The sequence below is a fragment of the Acanthochromis polyacanthus genome, chromosome 22 (genome assembly GCF_021347895.1).
Source record: "Acanthochromis polyacanthus isolate Apoly-LR-REF ecotype Palm Island chromosome 22, KAUST_Apoly_ChrSc, whole genome shotgun sequence".
Taxonomy (NCBI): Eukaryota; Metazoa; Chordata; class Actinopteri; family Pomacentridae; genus Acanthochromis; species Acanthochromis polyacanthus.
In genome coordinates this window covers 3,899,554-3,914,578 of record NC_067134.1, presented here as the reverse complement: position 1 = coordinate 3,914,578, position 15,025 = coordinate 3,899,554, and the positions used below count along the sequence as shown (strand labels likewise).

General features: G+C 42.4%; 4 protein-coding genes across 10 annotated transcripts in view; 1 reads left to right on the top strand and 3 right to left on the bottom strand.

Annotated features, from left to right (window-relative positions):
- The window catches only part of LOC127531938 (NACHT, LRR and PYD domains-containing protein 12-like), a 452,657-nt gene that overhangs the window by 23,666 nt on the left and 413,966 nt on the right, over positions 1-15,025 (bottom strand). The window lies entirely within an intron of this gene.
- Positions 1-15,025, top strand: part of LOC127531969 (zinc finger protein OZF-like) — a 146,092-nt gene that overhangs the window by 78,902 nt on the left and 52,165 nt on the right. The window lies entirely within an intron of this gene.
- Positions 1-15,025, bottom strand: part of LOC127532015 (zinc finger protein 239-like) — a 140,632-nt gene that overhangs the window by 88,699 nt on the left and 36,908 nt on the right. The window lies entirely within an intron of this gene.
- Positions 12-4,746, bottom strand: LOC110945371 (NLR family CARD domain-containing protein 3-like). Its single transcript, XM_051942618.1, has 3 exons — positions 4,415-4,746; positions 3,162-3,245; positions 12-1,895 (listed from the first exon to the last, which is right to left on the bottom strand). The coding sequence occupies exons 1-3, from the start codon at positions 4,686-4,688 to the stop codon at positions 64-66; spliced, it is 2,190 nt and encodes a 729-aa protein (XP_051798578.1). The 5' UTR covers positions 4,689-4,746; the 3' UTR covers positions 12-63.

The following is a 15,025-nucleotide window of genomic DNA, read 5'->3' as shown; positions in this document are numbered from 1 at the left end:
AGAAAGCACATTATATTGATGAAACAGCAGCAAAATGAAAAAGGATCTTCAGTCTCCAACTACTTACACAACTTTCTTGGAGGCTTTGACCACTGGCAGCAGCCTCAGAAGAACCTCCTCTGAAGCAGAGTATTTCTTCAGGTCAAACACGTCCAGATGTTCTTCTGATGACAGTAAGATGAAGACCAGAGCTGACCACTGAGCAGGAGACAGTTTATCTGTGGACAGACGTCCTGATCTCAGGGTTTGTTGGATCTCCTCCACTAGTGAAACATCGTTCAGTTCATTCAGACAGTGGAACAGATTGATGCTTCTCTCTGCAGACACATCCTCACTGATCTTCTCCTTTATGTACCTCGCTGTTCTCCGATTGGTCTGTGAGCTACTTCCCGTCTGTGTCAGCAGGCCTGGTAGGAGATTCTGATTGGTTGGCAGTGAGAGACCCACGAGGAAGCGCAGAAACAAGTCCAGGTGACCGTTTGGACTCTGTAAGGCCTCGTTCACAGCTCTCTGGTAGAAAACTGTTGGATCAGGTTTGTTGGAGGTTGTTTGTTGTTTTTCCAACAGGTTGATTCCAGACTTGATGAAGGTTCGATGGACATGAAGAGCAGCCAGAAACTCCTGAACACTCAGATGGACGAAGCTGAACACCTTGTCTTTCTGTTTCCGTCTTCGCTCTGTTTTGAAGATCTCTGTGAACACTCCTGAGTACACTGAGGCTTCACTCACATCGATGCCACTTTCTCTCAGATCTTTCTCATAGAAGATCAGGTTTCCCTTCTGCAGCTGTTCAAATGCCAGTTTAGCTAATGACTTTATGTACTGCTTGCACTTCTTTGGACCATACTTTTCTTGTGTGTGATCAATCTGAAATCTTATAAACTCTGCGTACATCTCAGTCAGGGTTCTGGGCAGATCTCCTCCCTCTCTGCTTCTCAGCAGCTCCTCCAGAACTGTAGCAGTGATCCAGCAGAACACTGGGATGTGGCACATGATGTGGAGGCTTCGTGACTTCTTCATGTGGGAGATGATGCTGCTGGCCTGCTTCTCATCTCTGAATCTCTTCATGAAGTACTCCTCCTTCTGTGGGCCAGTGAACCCTCTGACCTCCGTCACCATGTCCACACAGTCAGGAGGGATCTGATTGGCTGCTGCAGGTCGTGTGGTTATCCAGAGGCGAGCTGAACGCAACAGTTTTCCTCTGATAAGTTCCCTCAGCAGGACTTCTATTTTAGTTGACTTTGTTGCGTCCACAGAGGGAATGTTGTTGACATCAAAGTCCAGACAAAGGCGATTCTCGTCCAGTCCATCAAACACAAACAGCAGTTTGAATCTGCTCTTCTTGTAGCTGCTGTTTCCTGATGACTGCAGAGCTGTAAAGATGTAATTCAGAGCTTCCACTGTGATGTCTTTAGTTTCTGGGATACAGAAATGAATGAGCTCTGCCAAACCAAACTTTTTTCCCTGCAGTGAATTCAGAGCACGGAAAGTGAACGGGAAAATAAGATGCAGGTCTTGATTGGTTCTCTCTTCGGCCCAGTCCAACACAAACTTGTGCACGAGGAATGTTTTTCCAATCCCTGCAATCCCATTGGTCAGCACTGTTCTGATGGGTATGTCTTTTCCAGAAGGATGCTTGAAAATGTCTCTGGGTTGGATCTGTGTCTCTGTGTCTGATCTCTTCCACACCTTGTCAATCTGTAGGACCTCATGCTGTGTGTTGACGTGCACGTCCCGGCCAGCTGTGATGTACAGCTCTGTGTAGATATCAACCAGAAGCTGCTTATCTTCATCCCACCCCTCTGTTGTCACCTTAAACGTGTCCTGGAAGTGTGACTGAAGCTTCTGTTGGTAATATGTGATGGGACGTGGTTCTGGTACCGGAACAGTCTCATCTGTGTCAGACATGAAGGGAACAGTGTGAGGTGTGTGTCTACAGAAACCTCTGCTGTTGTTGGAAAAACACAAGCAACTAAGCAACTCAAAAAAAAAGTAGGACTTGTAATTAGCCACCTGTAACGTCTGATGGTCATAAAAAGCTGGGTAATTGTGAGTGTGAGATTTTTCTAAACTTATTTCTGGGAGTTTCATCCTAACCTTCACACAGAATGCAGCAACTTATCCTGATCATTTGGAGGAAAGTGACTGAAAAAAACTGACTGAAAGGGTAACTCAGCTAAAGCGCTACCCAGATGGTAAACTATGGAGGCAGTCAGAAGGTAGGTGGGTTACCTAAAGTCCAGATTAGGCTGTTCTCAGAGTTCCTATTCGGGAAAGACCATTTAGACAATAGAACATATAAACAGAGATCTGGACCAGCAGCCCTGTTCTGGGCTCACTGGGGCCCTTATCAAAGTACACTACCGGTCAAAACTTTTAGAACACACAATTTTTCCAGTTTTTCATTGAAATTCAAGTCGTTTAATTCCAATGAACAGCTTGAAATGTTACAAAGGTAAGTGGTGAACTGCCAGAGGTAAAAAGAAAAAAAAAGTTCAGGTTACCCAAAACTACATTGTTAAAGTACATTACAAAAAGTAATGTACATTTCAGAATTATACAAAAAAAAAGCCTTTTTCAAGGAACAGAAATGGGTTAACAACTTAAAGCTGTTCTGCAGCAATGGAGGTTGATCAATCCTTGAAAGTTGGAGCTACCAAATTCTACAGGAGTCCCAACTTTTCTAGATTCCTTCCAACCCCCTCTGTCTGCATAGTGTTGGAACACACCGTGGAACCCTCCACAGCATTATTATAACATTATTGTACTGCAAAAAGTAGTGTGTTGCTTTAACAAAGGAGAGGAAAAGGTAATTAACAACAGAAGAGAGACAGGCCATCACAACACTTAAAATGTAGGTCTTTCCTCCAGAGAAACTGAAGACAGTCGAGGTGTCAGTGAGTACAGTTTTCTTCACCATCAACAGGCTCTCAGAAATTAGCGTAAAATGGACACCAGTTTAGAAAACTGGATTTGAGGATCACCAGCCACAAAACTGACCGTTATGCTACAGCTACACTACAACTTGCTGCCTCATGCAACTCCATAGACAACCACTGTTCTGTGTTGTACAAAACAACCTGCTTAAACTCAGCTTCCATTTCAGGCATAAGGAACTGCTGCCATCTTTCTTTACAGACCAAAGAATCCATCAGTTTTACCTTCAGTCTGAGGAAGAGGAGGCTCAGTCTGAGAGGAGGAAGGTTCTCTGTTCTTTGAAGGTTCTCCAACATCACTGACATGCACTGACAGACAGACAGAGATCACATGTTATATTCTCCACTGTTTACTGCTTTCATTTATTTCAGCTACAACAGACTTAGAAGGGACTTTATGTTGACATCTATTGATGAGTTTATGGTGTTGATTAACTCTGGTTTTCTGACACCAAACTGCTCCTTCAAAGTAAAACCTAATGTTCCTCTGACATTAGTCTGGCATATCCAGACCATTCTGAAGAACAGAGTGTTCTGGCTTCACCTCATCATCATTCTGCTATAGAGGGAAGAAGGTCTGTCTTTTTAAAGCAGCCACAGTCATCCAGGGTGGAGCTAAGCCCAGGATGCAGCAACAGTGTCCCCTTAAATTGTCAGCCAACATGGCTGCCTTATTGCTCCATCCAAACCCTCTGAAGACTGGACGTTTTCAGTGTGGTAGGTCACTGGGAGGTTGTTGATGGTTTAAAACTAGAACATAATGTTCCCTAGAACCACATACTACCATGCCAGATAGTACACACAGAAAAAGATGTAGTATGTTCCAGTACATATTATGGTAAATGTAGTATGTCAGAACTACCCAGATGTCTACCAGTCTACCCAGAATGAATGCTAACATGTTTTTCAGGCCTTTATTGACCTTTATTGAGAGCTGATTGGTCAGCTTCCCTCTGGTTGTAAACTGCAGGACCACTCCCAGCTAAACAGAATGAATGAAGAATCTTCAGAAACTGTTTGATCGACTCATAGTTTGCTGAGAACAGGTGAGACATGCTGTACTTCCACAGAAGGTCAGCTCATACAGAACTAATTTTGATGTTCTATCAAGGTTTAAACATCAGGGGGAAGCATTTAGTCAGTAGGGTTAATCAGTAGATTTTACAGAGGAACTGACCTTAATGTGGACTCAGGAAAAACTGACATAACCTGAACTTTATCAAACTGTAGCAGAACCTGAACTCTGTCAAACTGTAGCTGAACCTGAACTCTATCAGACTGTAGCAGAACCTGAACTCTATCAAACTGTAGCAGAACCTGAACTCTGTCAAACTGTAGCAGAACCTGAACTCTGTCAAACTGTAGCAGAACCTGAACTCTGTCAAATTGTAGCAGAACCTGAACTCTGTCAAATTGTGGCAGCACTGTCATGCATCTTTCTGACTGTAATGATATCATGTTGTTGTCCTGTGACTGACCTTCTGGTCCTGAGCTGCTGGCAGGAATCCTCTGCAGCAGATCATTCCTTTTTATCTTCTCTAAAACCACCCTGGTCACCTGCACAGCTCTCTGAAGTCCATAAGTCTCCACCATCACATCCACAGTTTTACACCTGTTTGTTGTCTGTAGTCGGCTTTTTGTGATGGCTGGAAGGCCTTGAACAATGTTGGGCTGCTGCAAGAACCACTGGAATGTGGACAGTTGATCATCTCTCAGATCCTCCAGGATGTTCAAGAGCACCTCTGACGTCATCGTGGCTCCCTGATAAAGTCAAAGAATATGTCAGGAGTTAATAAACAGTTGTGTTATTGGTGTGGTGGAGGTTGTTGTGTAGCAGCAGGACTGCAGTTAATCCTACAGGATCACTGACAGCAAACTGAGGGGAACCAGCAGGGGGCACTCACTGCTGTCTGTCAAATATTATTCATGGAAGTCACTCTGCAGTCACTGGGCCACAACACAAAGATGATCCCACATTATTACACTTTGACCAACAGAGGCTCAAAGAAACATGAACTCTGATCCTTCACAGAACAAGTCCAGGATCAGAGTCAGACCGGAGTCCAGGATCAGAGTCAGACCGGAGTCCAGGACCAGAGTCAGACTGGAGTCCAGGACCAGAGTCAGACCGGAATCCAGAACCAGAGTCACACCGGAGTCCAGGATCAGAGTCAGACCGGAGTCCAGGAACAGAGTCAGACCGGAGTCCAGGAACAGAGTCAGACCGGAGTCCAGGATCAGAGTCAGATGGGAGTCCAGTATCAGAGTCTCATATCAGATTTTATGGTTTTATACTGAGCCTGTTCAGAGTCCAAACCAAACACTGACTGCTACTAAACAGCTCATTACTGCACTAAATGTCTCTCATGGACTCCACATACATTTCATTCTTCAACTTTTCAACCAAACACAAACTTCTGTGAGGAATCTTCTCAAACATTTCTCCTGACAGTAATTAAAGCTGTTCTCTTGGATTTCTTTCTGCTCTCTTTGACTCTTTATCAGTGTTTTCAGTCTGTTTCTGTCCTTTCAGTCGGACTCTTGCGATCAGCCGATTTCTACGCAGCAGCAGCAAATTGATGCTAATTTTCATGAGACTTGATGTCAAATGGAGGCTGAAGGATGAAAACAGCTCTGACTACCAAGCAGGATCTGAGTTTATGGAGGGAACTTCAGCTTTAACTCTGGTTTTCAGGACTTTTCAGGATGCTGTTTCACTTCTTAGCAGGTCCATCACCATAGTAACTGATGCTGAACCAGATAACAGATCAACTCAAACACCTCCTACTGACCAATCAGCTCTCTGGAAACATCTCCATCCTTCCTGAAGATGCTGCAGAGCTCGGTGTGCCGATAGTGAGATGGGAAGATGAGAGTTTTTACAGCTGCAAGTGATTTCAGAGACATTTCATAGTTCTGTATGTCTTTGTAGAGCCATAGAATCCTAAAACAAGAAGTGATGAAAAACTGAAACCTTTCAGCTGATTGTTGATTGATCAGATTTGCAGTCAGTCTACTGATCGGATCAATGATGGCTTTCATCGGCTCTTTGCTCCAATGACTGTAACATTAGATTTGTGTATAATTATATTCATTTGATTAATTTTGTTGATTATTTTGGTATTAATTTATGGTGTGCTTTATGTAATCTGTGTGGTTGTCATTCACTGCGTTGTGTCTTGTCAAATAAAGTGATTCTCAGGATCAGCTCTGTTCTCTGGATCACTTCTATTTTCTGGCCACGCAGGAGCTCCGGACAGCTGACGATGATCCACAATCAGCCTCTGCAATAAAAGGACAGGCTCATTCCTCCATTCCGGGGGTGGCATGGCTCAGTGGGTAGAGTGGTCGTCTTATAACTGGAAGGTCGCTGGTTCGATCCTCGGCCCGTCAAACTCATGTCGAGGTGTCCCTGAGCAAGACACTGAATCCCTAATTGCTCCTGGTGGGTTGTGGTTAGCACCTTGTATGGCTCACCACCTCCATCCATTCTGCTGTAAAAACAAATCCTTTTTCTACATCTAAACCTCAGAAGCTTGGCTTTCTGCTCGGGTCCTCTTTCCCGGACCGTGACAAAAAATATACATGTACAAAAATATAAAACATTGCTAATGTCTAACAGAAGAAACAATTATACAGATTCCTTTAACCTTATTGTGTAGGTTAATTTCTCCATGTAAAAGATATTCTGAATTAACTTTGTCCATTGATGTTGATCTGGGGTATTAGGTTTGAGCCAAAGTCTAGTAATGACCTTTCGAGCTGCAGTCAGTAGAATCTTGGACAAATAATGGTCCTCCTTCTGTACACTTTCTGTGATGTTCCCCAAGTACAGAATCTTGAATTCCTTTGGGATATTGTATCCCAACACCTTTTGTAATGTATTGTTGACAATTGTCCAAAACGGCTGAATTTTAGAACAAGTCCAGAAAATGTGCGAGTGGCTTGCATCCATACTACCACAGTTTCTCCAACAGGCTTGTGGGATCCCAAGCTGTTTACTTTTCACATGAGGGGAGATAAAGAATCTAATAAAACATTTCCAACTGAATTCTCTCCACTGCTGGGAGCTGGTGGAAGGATGAAGTAAGCTGCATATCTGATACCATTCATCATCTGTAATATTAACCTTCAATTCACGCTCCCATTTTTCTTTTACATACAGTGAGGTGTTTTTAAAATTTTTAACAAACCATGATAGAATTGAGAAACAACCTTAGTAATCTTCTGTTGGTAAGCACCACACATTATTTCAATGAGTGGGTTAACCACCTCACCAGGGTACATCCCCTTTATTTCCTTATTGTAAAAGTGTCTCAACTGGAAGTACCTGAATAAATCCTGGTTCTTCAGATCAAATGTATCCTTCAGTTCCGTAAAACTCTTCATTTTGTTATTTTTGGTAACTATACAGAAAGCTGTCAGACCCTTATTCATCCAGTCTTTAAAGACACAGTCGTAGTTAGCTGGCTTAAAAATCTTGTCAAGAGCTATCCATCTCAGTAATTTTTGCTTATTTTTCAGTTTAAATTGCTTAACCAGAGAGAACCATGTTTCGAGTGAGAATATAACGATGGGATTGAGACGACTCCTAAGAGTGTCATCTAAACCCTCCTCTCCCAACAGAGTTTGGACATTGCAATTGGCTACAGATGTCTCAATGTCCTTCCATCTTGCATAATAAAAGTTATCACACCAAAGACACGAAGGTCGTAGTTGTGCAGCCTGAAAGTAGAGTTTTAGGTTCGGTAAAGCCATTCCACATTTCTCTTTTGGCAGTTGCAAAGTAGAGAAACGTATTCTTGGTCGTCTACCCCCCCCCAAATGAATCTTGACACCATTTTATCCCAAAGTACAAATTGTTTAGTTGGTATTTCTAATGGAAGAGATTGGAATAAATACAATAGCCTTGGCAATATATTCATTTTTATTACATTTATTCTGCTACTAAAATCCAATGGGTACATCGACCACCTCTCCAAATCTTTTTTTATGTTGTCATTTATGGGGTTGTAATTAGCCTTATATAATAGCTGTGCTCTTCTTGTTATATTTACACCTAAATATTTAATTGTATTAGTTTTCCAATTTACGTTAAATTTAGCTTTAATTTCTTCTCCTGGTGAATAATTAAAGTAAATAATTTGAGTTTTTGTGATATTTAGTTTATATCCTGAGCACAAATGAAACTGATCTATTATTTCCAGAAGTTTGGGAAGAGAAGTGTCCAAGTCCTGCAAGTATAACGTGACATCATCAGCAAATAGTCCTATTTTGTGTTCATTTTGTCCTATAATAACCCCCTTTAGTCCCTCCTCTTGCCGAATCGCCTGCGCCAGTGGTTCAATGTACAGAGCAAAAAGTGTGGGGCTTAGGCAACAGCCCTGTCTCGTACCTCTGCTTAGCTGAAAACGATTTGTTAACGACCCATTTACTTTGATTCTGGCAGTAGGTTGTTAATAAATTGCCTTAATAATTTTAATTGAGTCTTGACTGAACCCAAATCTTTCAAGTGTCTGGTACAGGAACTCCCACCCCACCCTATCAAACGCCTTTTCAGCGTCCAGGCTTATAAGGGCTGCACTTGTATTATCGCTGTTCATCTTTTGAAGTATATGTAAAGTTCTTCTTACATTGTCATGTGTCTGTCTTCCTGGCATGAACTCACATTGGTCCTCATCAATCAAATCTGTAATAAATGATTCCAATCTTTTAGCAATAATTGAATAAACAGTTTGTAGTCTACGTTCAGAATGGATATTGGTCTGAAATTTGTGCAGTCATCTCTATCCTTCCCTTCCTTAGGAATCACAGACACAATTGCATCGTTACAAGATGGACGAATCCGGCCTTCCTTTATAGTCCAATTAAAAGACCTTAATAGAATTGGGTTTAATTTGTCATGAAATGCTCTGTACCAGTCTGCAGGAAACCCGTCACTGCCCGGAGTTTTATTAGTCCTCAGTCTTCCCAGTGCTTTATTTAATTCTTCCAGTGTAATCTCTTTAGTAATTGTTTTATTCTGTATTTCACCAATACAAGGCAAGTCTAAGGAGTAAAGAAAGTCCTTTATATACTGTATATTTACTGTCCCATCTTGTAAATAAAGCTTTTGATAATACAGTGAACCCTCGCTATAACACAGTTCACCTTTCACGGCTTTGCTGTTTCACGGATTTTTTTAGTGCAGTTTTATATGCTTTTTTAAACAGTGCATTGTGTTCTGCATCCTGATTGGCTAAGGGACTGACCACCGTGAACAGTCTGCGTGCCTCGTCTCCTCTGCCATACAGGCCAGCGCTGCCTGTTGTGGAGTGCTGGATCATTTCTCTCCTTGGTCTCCATGTAGTGAGACACCCTGAAAGACCGAGCCAAAGGAGCAGCCTTATTCTTTTCCCCCGTCGTCAACCGGACAGTGGACGTGGTCCCCAGCCGTCTCTGGCCACCGCAGCCGCGTTCCCCAGGAGAAGAGCGCTGGCGCGAGCCTTCCCCACCCCCGACTGCTCCAATTGATTCAGCCGGTCCACTCTCTGAGGCAAGAGTACCGCCGCGGCGTCCACCTGGCTGCAGCTGCAGCGCTCCCCCAAGTGCAGTATTGTACCGGGCTTTGCAAAAGTTCTGTTACACTCGGTTTCATGATCTTTAGAGACGTTTACATGTCGGAGTGAAAAATTCCATTAAATAAACTGAAAGTTCTACCTTATAGGCAGATGTCCTTAATACAAATTTTTTTCTCCGGTGAAGTTGTATCAAGATGGAAGTCAAAAGAGTTGAGATATCTGCTCTCCTTCGCGCTGAACATCAGCCGGATGACCGTCCACAGAGTCGCGGAGAGGCTAAAGAATGGTGAAGATCTTTCAGGTCTTCACCATTCTTGAAAGATCATCTGAAAGATCTTCACAGGTCATCCGGCTGATGTTCAGCTGCTTGGCTCTGTCAGACTTGTTGTGGCCAGCATGAAGGAGAGCAGATATCTCAACTCATTTGACTTCCGTCTTGATACAACTTGTCAAGTAAGATGCAGATGTTGAGGTCTCAGAGAGGACTCAGGCTCATTATGGCCCTAAGGGTAACAAAGGTTTTGAAGCAGACAAATAAAGATCTTAAAAAGAAACATTATAAGTTAACCATATGATTATGCTTGCTGAAATATATATACATTTTTGAAGTGTTGATTTGATTAAAGTAATGATTCAGATGATTTATTATGTTCAGATTGAGAAGAATGATTTAAGAAGTGATTCTGTGTGAAGTAATCCTTGGTTAGGCTCTGTGTGTGCGTACAGGCCTCATAGGCTTTGTGTGTCCAGGCCTTAAGAAAGCAGAAGTGCAGTAAACAACAGTCACCATGACTCGGCAGCCACAATGACATTGCAGCCTCCTCGGAAAAAAGGGAAGTTTGGGAAAAACCCAAGAGGGCTGGCTGAAATGTGTGTGTGTTAAACAGAATGTGGACACTGTGTATTTGCTGTAACAACATGACTTCTGTATTACTGTTCTATGTGATGAAAAATTGATTGCATAAGTTAGACGGTGTCAGAGGGCGTACCTAGCCAGTTTTGTGTGTCTGAAGAGAGTATAAGAATGGGAGAGCAGAGACATTATACGGGAGAAGTTCGCCGGAGCTGCTAAGAAGAGCTGCAAAGGGAACTTGGCCGGAGTTCTGAAGAATCTTCACCTTCCTCTTTTGCCCAAGAGACGGGAAGACTACGCGGGACTTAGGCTCCAGAGATCGCTGAGGACATCGTTGGAAGCAAAGTCTTTTTCTGACTTTGTTCAACAAGCGAAGACCACACTCTGCCAAACGGAGAGTCCTAAGAGGTTCTGCAGTTATCCAGAAGAAACCAATAGAGGGAAGAACCGACTACACCCGAAGAGGCAAAAGAGGCAACAGCACCGGGCTGTTCCCCTCCCCGGGGCTGGGAGACCCAGTGACCCACTACAGCCTGAACAGACGAGGGTTTTCCATCACCACCATACCACAGAGAAGACAGCTGGGGCGTAAGCACTAACGTTCCAGCCAATTCCAGAAGATAACTGCCAGACCGCGATTGGCTTACAGGACTCCTCCGCTCCCCCCTGCCGAGGGATAAGATCCTTTTGTCCACAAAGAAGACATCGTACCGAGTCCTCTGGACAACTGAGGGCTTTTCCCAGATGCAAGACAAGACCGAGTGATACGGTAGTGGCCACGCTGTTCGCTCTCTCTCCTAAATTCAATAATTAGAGAAGATTGTCAGGTACGCTCAATTTAGTTACTTTATTATCATTTTTAATCAGAAAAAATTAATTGTTTTATCATGAATTGATGCTGTGCCCTTGCTAAACTTGCTTAATAAAACGCTTTATTGCATTTAAAGAGAAGCCTAATGAAATTATTATAAACCACTGAAAATCTGCATAGTGGTAAAAAGTTAAGTTGATTGTGTGCATTCAATCCAATGGTTCTTAAAGGTTACTTAGTCTAAAGTGAAGAGTGTTTAAACATTACCCCTGAGGTTAGTTCATTCCAAACCTCTAAAACGAACCCAGGAATAGCACCAAGTGCATGCAAGTCCTTAGAGAGAAGCTGTCCGATAACGAATGTGAATGATAGATCAATCCTACTACTTAGAAAGGCTGCTTGGTGGGATAGCATTTATCAGATAAGAGGGGTGAGACATTCGGATGCAAGGCAGTCAGAACCTGGGCGAGTGTCTCTCGACTCCAGCTTAATTTATTCTGCTGAAACCTGTTAGGTGGAATACTAATAGGCAGATAGAATCTAACCCTTTAAACGGAGAGCTGGACCAAATTTAACCTGAGGCAAGGGTTAAAAAAGGCTAGACTGGCTAACAAACTTCACCGGAGAACAAATTTGTGTTAATGACACCTGCCTATAAGGTAGAACTTTCAGTTTGTTTTATGGAATTTTTCACTCCGACATGTAAACGTCTCTAAAGATCATGAAACTGTGTAACAGAACTTTTGCAAAGCCCGGTATAATAACTGTAAAAAACAAAGCTGACTACTTCACAGATTTTGCCTATCGCGGGTTCTTTTTGGAACGTAACCCCCGCGATAAACGAGGGTTCACTGTAATCCCGAAAAATCTTTTCAATCTCCTCAGGTTTAGTTTCTATTTTTTGAGATAGTGGGTTTTTGATTCTATGAATTGCTGTGTCTGTTTGTTGTTTTCTCAGTCTACGGGCAAGTAACTTGGCCGATTTAGGATTTAGTTCGTAATAGCTTTGTTTTACATATCTTGCCTTTTCCTCAACTTCTTGATTAAGTAATTCTTCTATTTGAGCTTGTACTTCAGTCATCTGTTTTTGTACATCAAGTTCTCTTTTAATCTTGAATTTTTGTTTTAAAGCTTCCAAAGTATTTGTCAATTTTTCATATTTTTCCTTTCTGAGTCTCTTAAGTTGGGTAGTTTTTGAAATTAACTTTCCCCGCAGCACAGCCTTCAAAGAGTCCCAAAGAATTAGAGAATCAACTTCCCCATTGTCATTCTCTCCAAGAAATATATCGATGTCTTGCTTAATATCATTCACTATTGTCTCATTGTTGAGAATGCCCACGTTGAGCCGCCACACAGAGTTCTTGGGAGGGGTGTCAATTTGAATAGTCAAAAAAATTGCGTTATGGTCAGAGACATCAGCAACCCCTATTTTACAGTCCAGGATTCTATAAAATGCTTCTTTTTGCATTAAAAATGAATCAATTCGTGTGTGCACTGAATGGGGAATGGAATAATGTGTGTAGTCTCTTTGTGATGGATGTAGTAGCCTCCATACATCTACAAGTCCAATTTCGTCAAGGGTTGTGTTTAGAAATTTAGTTAATTGTTTCCTAGTTCTGTTTTGACTTGTTGGGTCCAGATTAATATTACATTAAGATCCCCACCACAAATACAAATTCCTTCTGTTTCTAATGAGATCACATCAAATAAATCTTTAAAGAAATATTTATCACTGTTTGGAGGTGCATATATACAAACTAAAGTCAAAATGCTGTTTTCAGCCTTCCCCTTCACCATAACATAACGTCCCTCTGTGTCCTGTATTACTTTATATATTTCAAATTTCAAAGAGTTTGAAATGAGGATAGCTACACCTCTTTTGTTACTATGACTATGGGAGCTGTGGTAAATTTTCCTGTATCCAAATTTTTTTAGTTTCTCATGCTCCTGCAGTGACATATGGGTTTCCTGCAGAAAGATGACATGCTTATTTTCTCTCTTTATTTTTGTCATTACTCTGGCTCTTTTAATTGCATTACCAAGGCCATTAACATTAAGTGACATTATTTCAAGTTTCTGTGACATCAAAAAATATGAGTAAAATAAAATGATCCTCCTCCTCCACACACCTCCATAACAATGATGTACATGAATGAACTAGTGAACTAACAAACTGGTACTTATGAACATATTGACTTCCAAAATGAGGTATTTGCAATACACTCTGGGTTTTAATCCCAACAATAACTGAGGGGGAAAATCTCGCACACTGCGAGGGCCCCTTCCCAGAACTAGTGAGTAACCCACTATGAGTCTCACTCATTCCAGTTCAGATTTGTTATCCTCCTCGAAGTCGGGCAAACAAATGTATTGATTAAGCCAACTGTAGAACCATCATTACTGTCCAAAAATGTAAATGTAACACATAATATCCTATGTATAGAGCCCAATGAAATAAATGAAAAGTACCTGCAGAGCATTCTGATATGTAGTTAAACTGGGTGACGTTGAAACTCCTGGAGTCTCTGGCGTACGCGCTGGACAGTGGCCTTGTCTCTTTGCGGAGGGACGAGTTGCCATGGTGACGCATTCTCCAGCTGATCCAGCAGGGAAGCTGTGTCGAGTCCTCCTCGTTCCTGGAAATCGATTCCTCGCTGTCTCATGTCACGCACAGCTTCCCCTGGGTTATAGTATAACTGCGGACCCGTGTCCCAATGAATACGAAGCTTGGTGAAAGGTGACTGAAATCGGATACCTTTTGCCTTTAGAGCGCTCTTCACATGTTTGTAGGCTTGGCGCTGTTGCACCACTGTCGCTGTGTAATTGTGGTCAAAAGCTATGGGCTTGTCTCATATGGATATCTTCTTCCGCCAGGCATTTCTCAGGACAGATTCCTTGACCTTAAACTCAAGAAAGTTGACGATGATGGACCGGGTCGGAGCATCCGCGCCTGGCTTGGGTCCAAGAGAGCGGTGGGCTCGTTGTATTTGCGGTTCCGTACCTTCGTTAATTAGCTTTTCACTTCGAAGCAGATTTTCAAACAAAGTTACTGGAGAGTCACCTTCTTCTCCCTCAGGTACCCCGTATATCCTCAGGTTGTTCCTTTTTCCTCTCGATTCCAGATCGGTGATCTTGTCGATCATCTTCCTCTGCTCTCTCAGTGACTGCCTGAGTGCATCGTTAGCCGCCGCTGACCAGGTTTCAAGACTCTCAATTCGAGTCTGCGTTTCTTCGAGTTTTCCGCCCTGCTCCTGCACCGCCAGCTTGGTCGCTGTTAGCTGCTGGTTGATGTCATGTTTGAGTGTAGTCATGTCTTGTTTCATGTCCGCTTTGAATGAATCCAAATTAGATTTCAGCTCTGTCTACAGGACACTTATTTGTTTGCTAATGTTTATCATAGTCTAATGCATGGCCTGCGTTGTCTCCTCGCTGCCGTCGCCCTCTTCTTCATCCGTGTTAGCATGTGCTTCGTCATGTTTGAAATCTTGCTGTTCTGTCGGTTCTTGCATTTTCCTTTGTTTTTTCTAATATCCCCCAGGCATATTTTAAAAGAAAATGTCTCTTTCAATAGCAGTAAACTTGAATTTCAGGGGGAAATACCGCCCTTCCTCGAGGAGCTCAAAGACAAGTCAGCCATTTTGGTTCGCCGTAACCCGGAAGTCCCTCGGTATAACGAACTTTTGTTTTTTTCATTTTACCCTCTGCTATCCCTACCCTGATCCCAAATGTCTTTGTTTTTCCTTTTCCTAAAGACACATGTGCTCCTAAAGGTGCAGCAGCCCGAGCTGCCATTGGCAGGGCAGCTCAAGTTAAATTTCATTGTATATGAAAGTGTGCAATGACAATAAAGTTCATTCAATTCAAT

Coding starts and splice junctions, on each gene's coding strand:
- LOC110945371 (XM_051942618.1), bottom strand. CDS start 4,688: ATGACGTCAGAGGTGCTCTTGAACATCCTGGAGGATCTGAGAGATGAT. Junction 3,246..4,414: donor CAGCAGCTCAGGACCAGAAG/GTCAGTCACAGG, acceptor TCTGTCTGTCAG/TGCATGTCAGTGATGTTGGA. Junction 1,896..3,161: donor TCCTCTTCCTCAGACTGAAG/GTAAAACTGATG, acceptor TGTCTGACACAG/ATGAGACTGTTCCGGTACCA.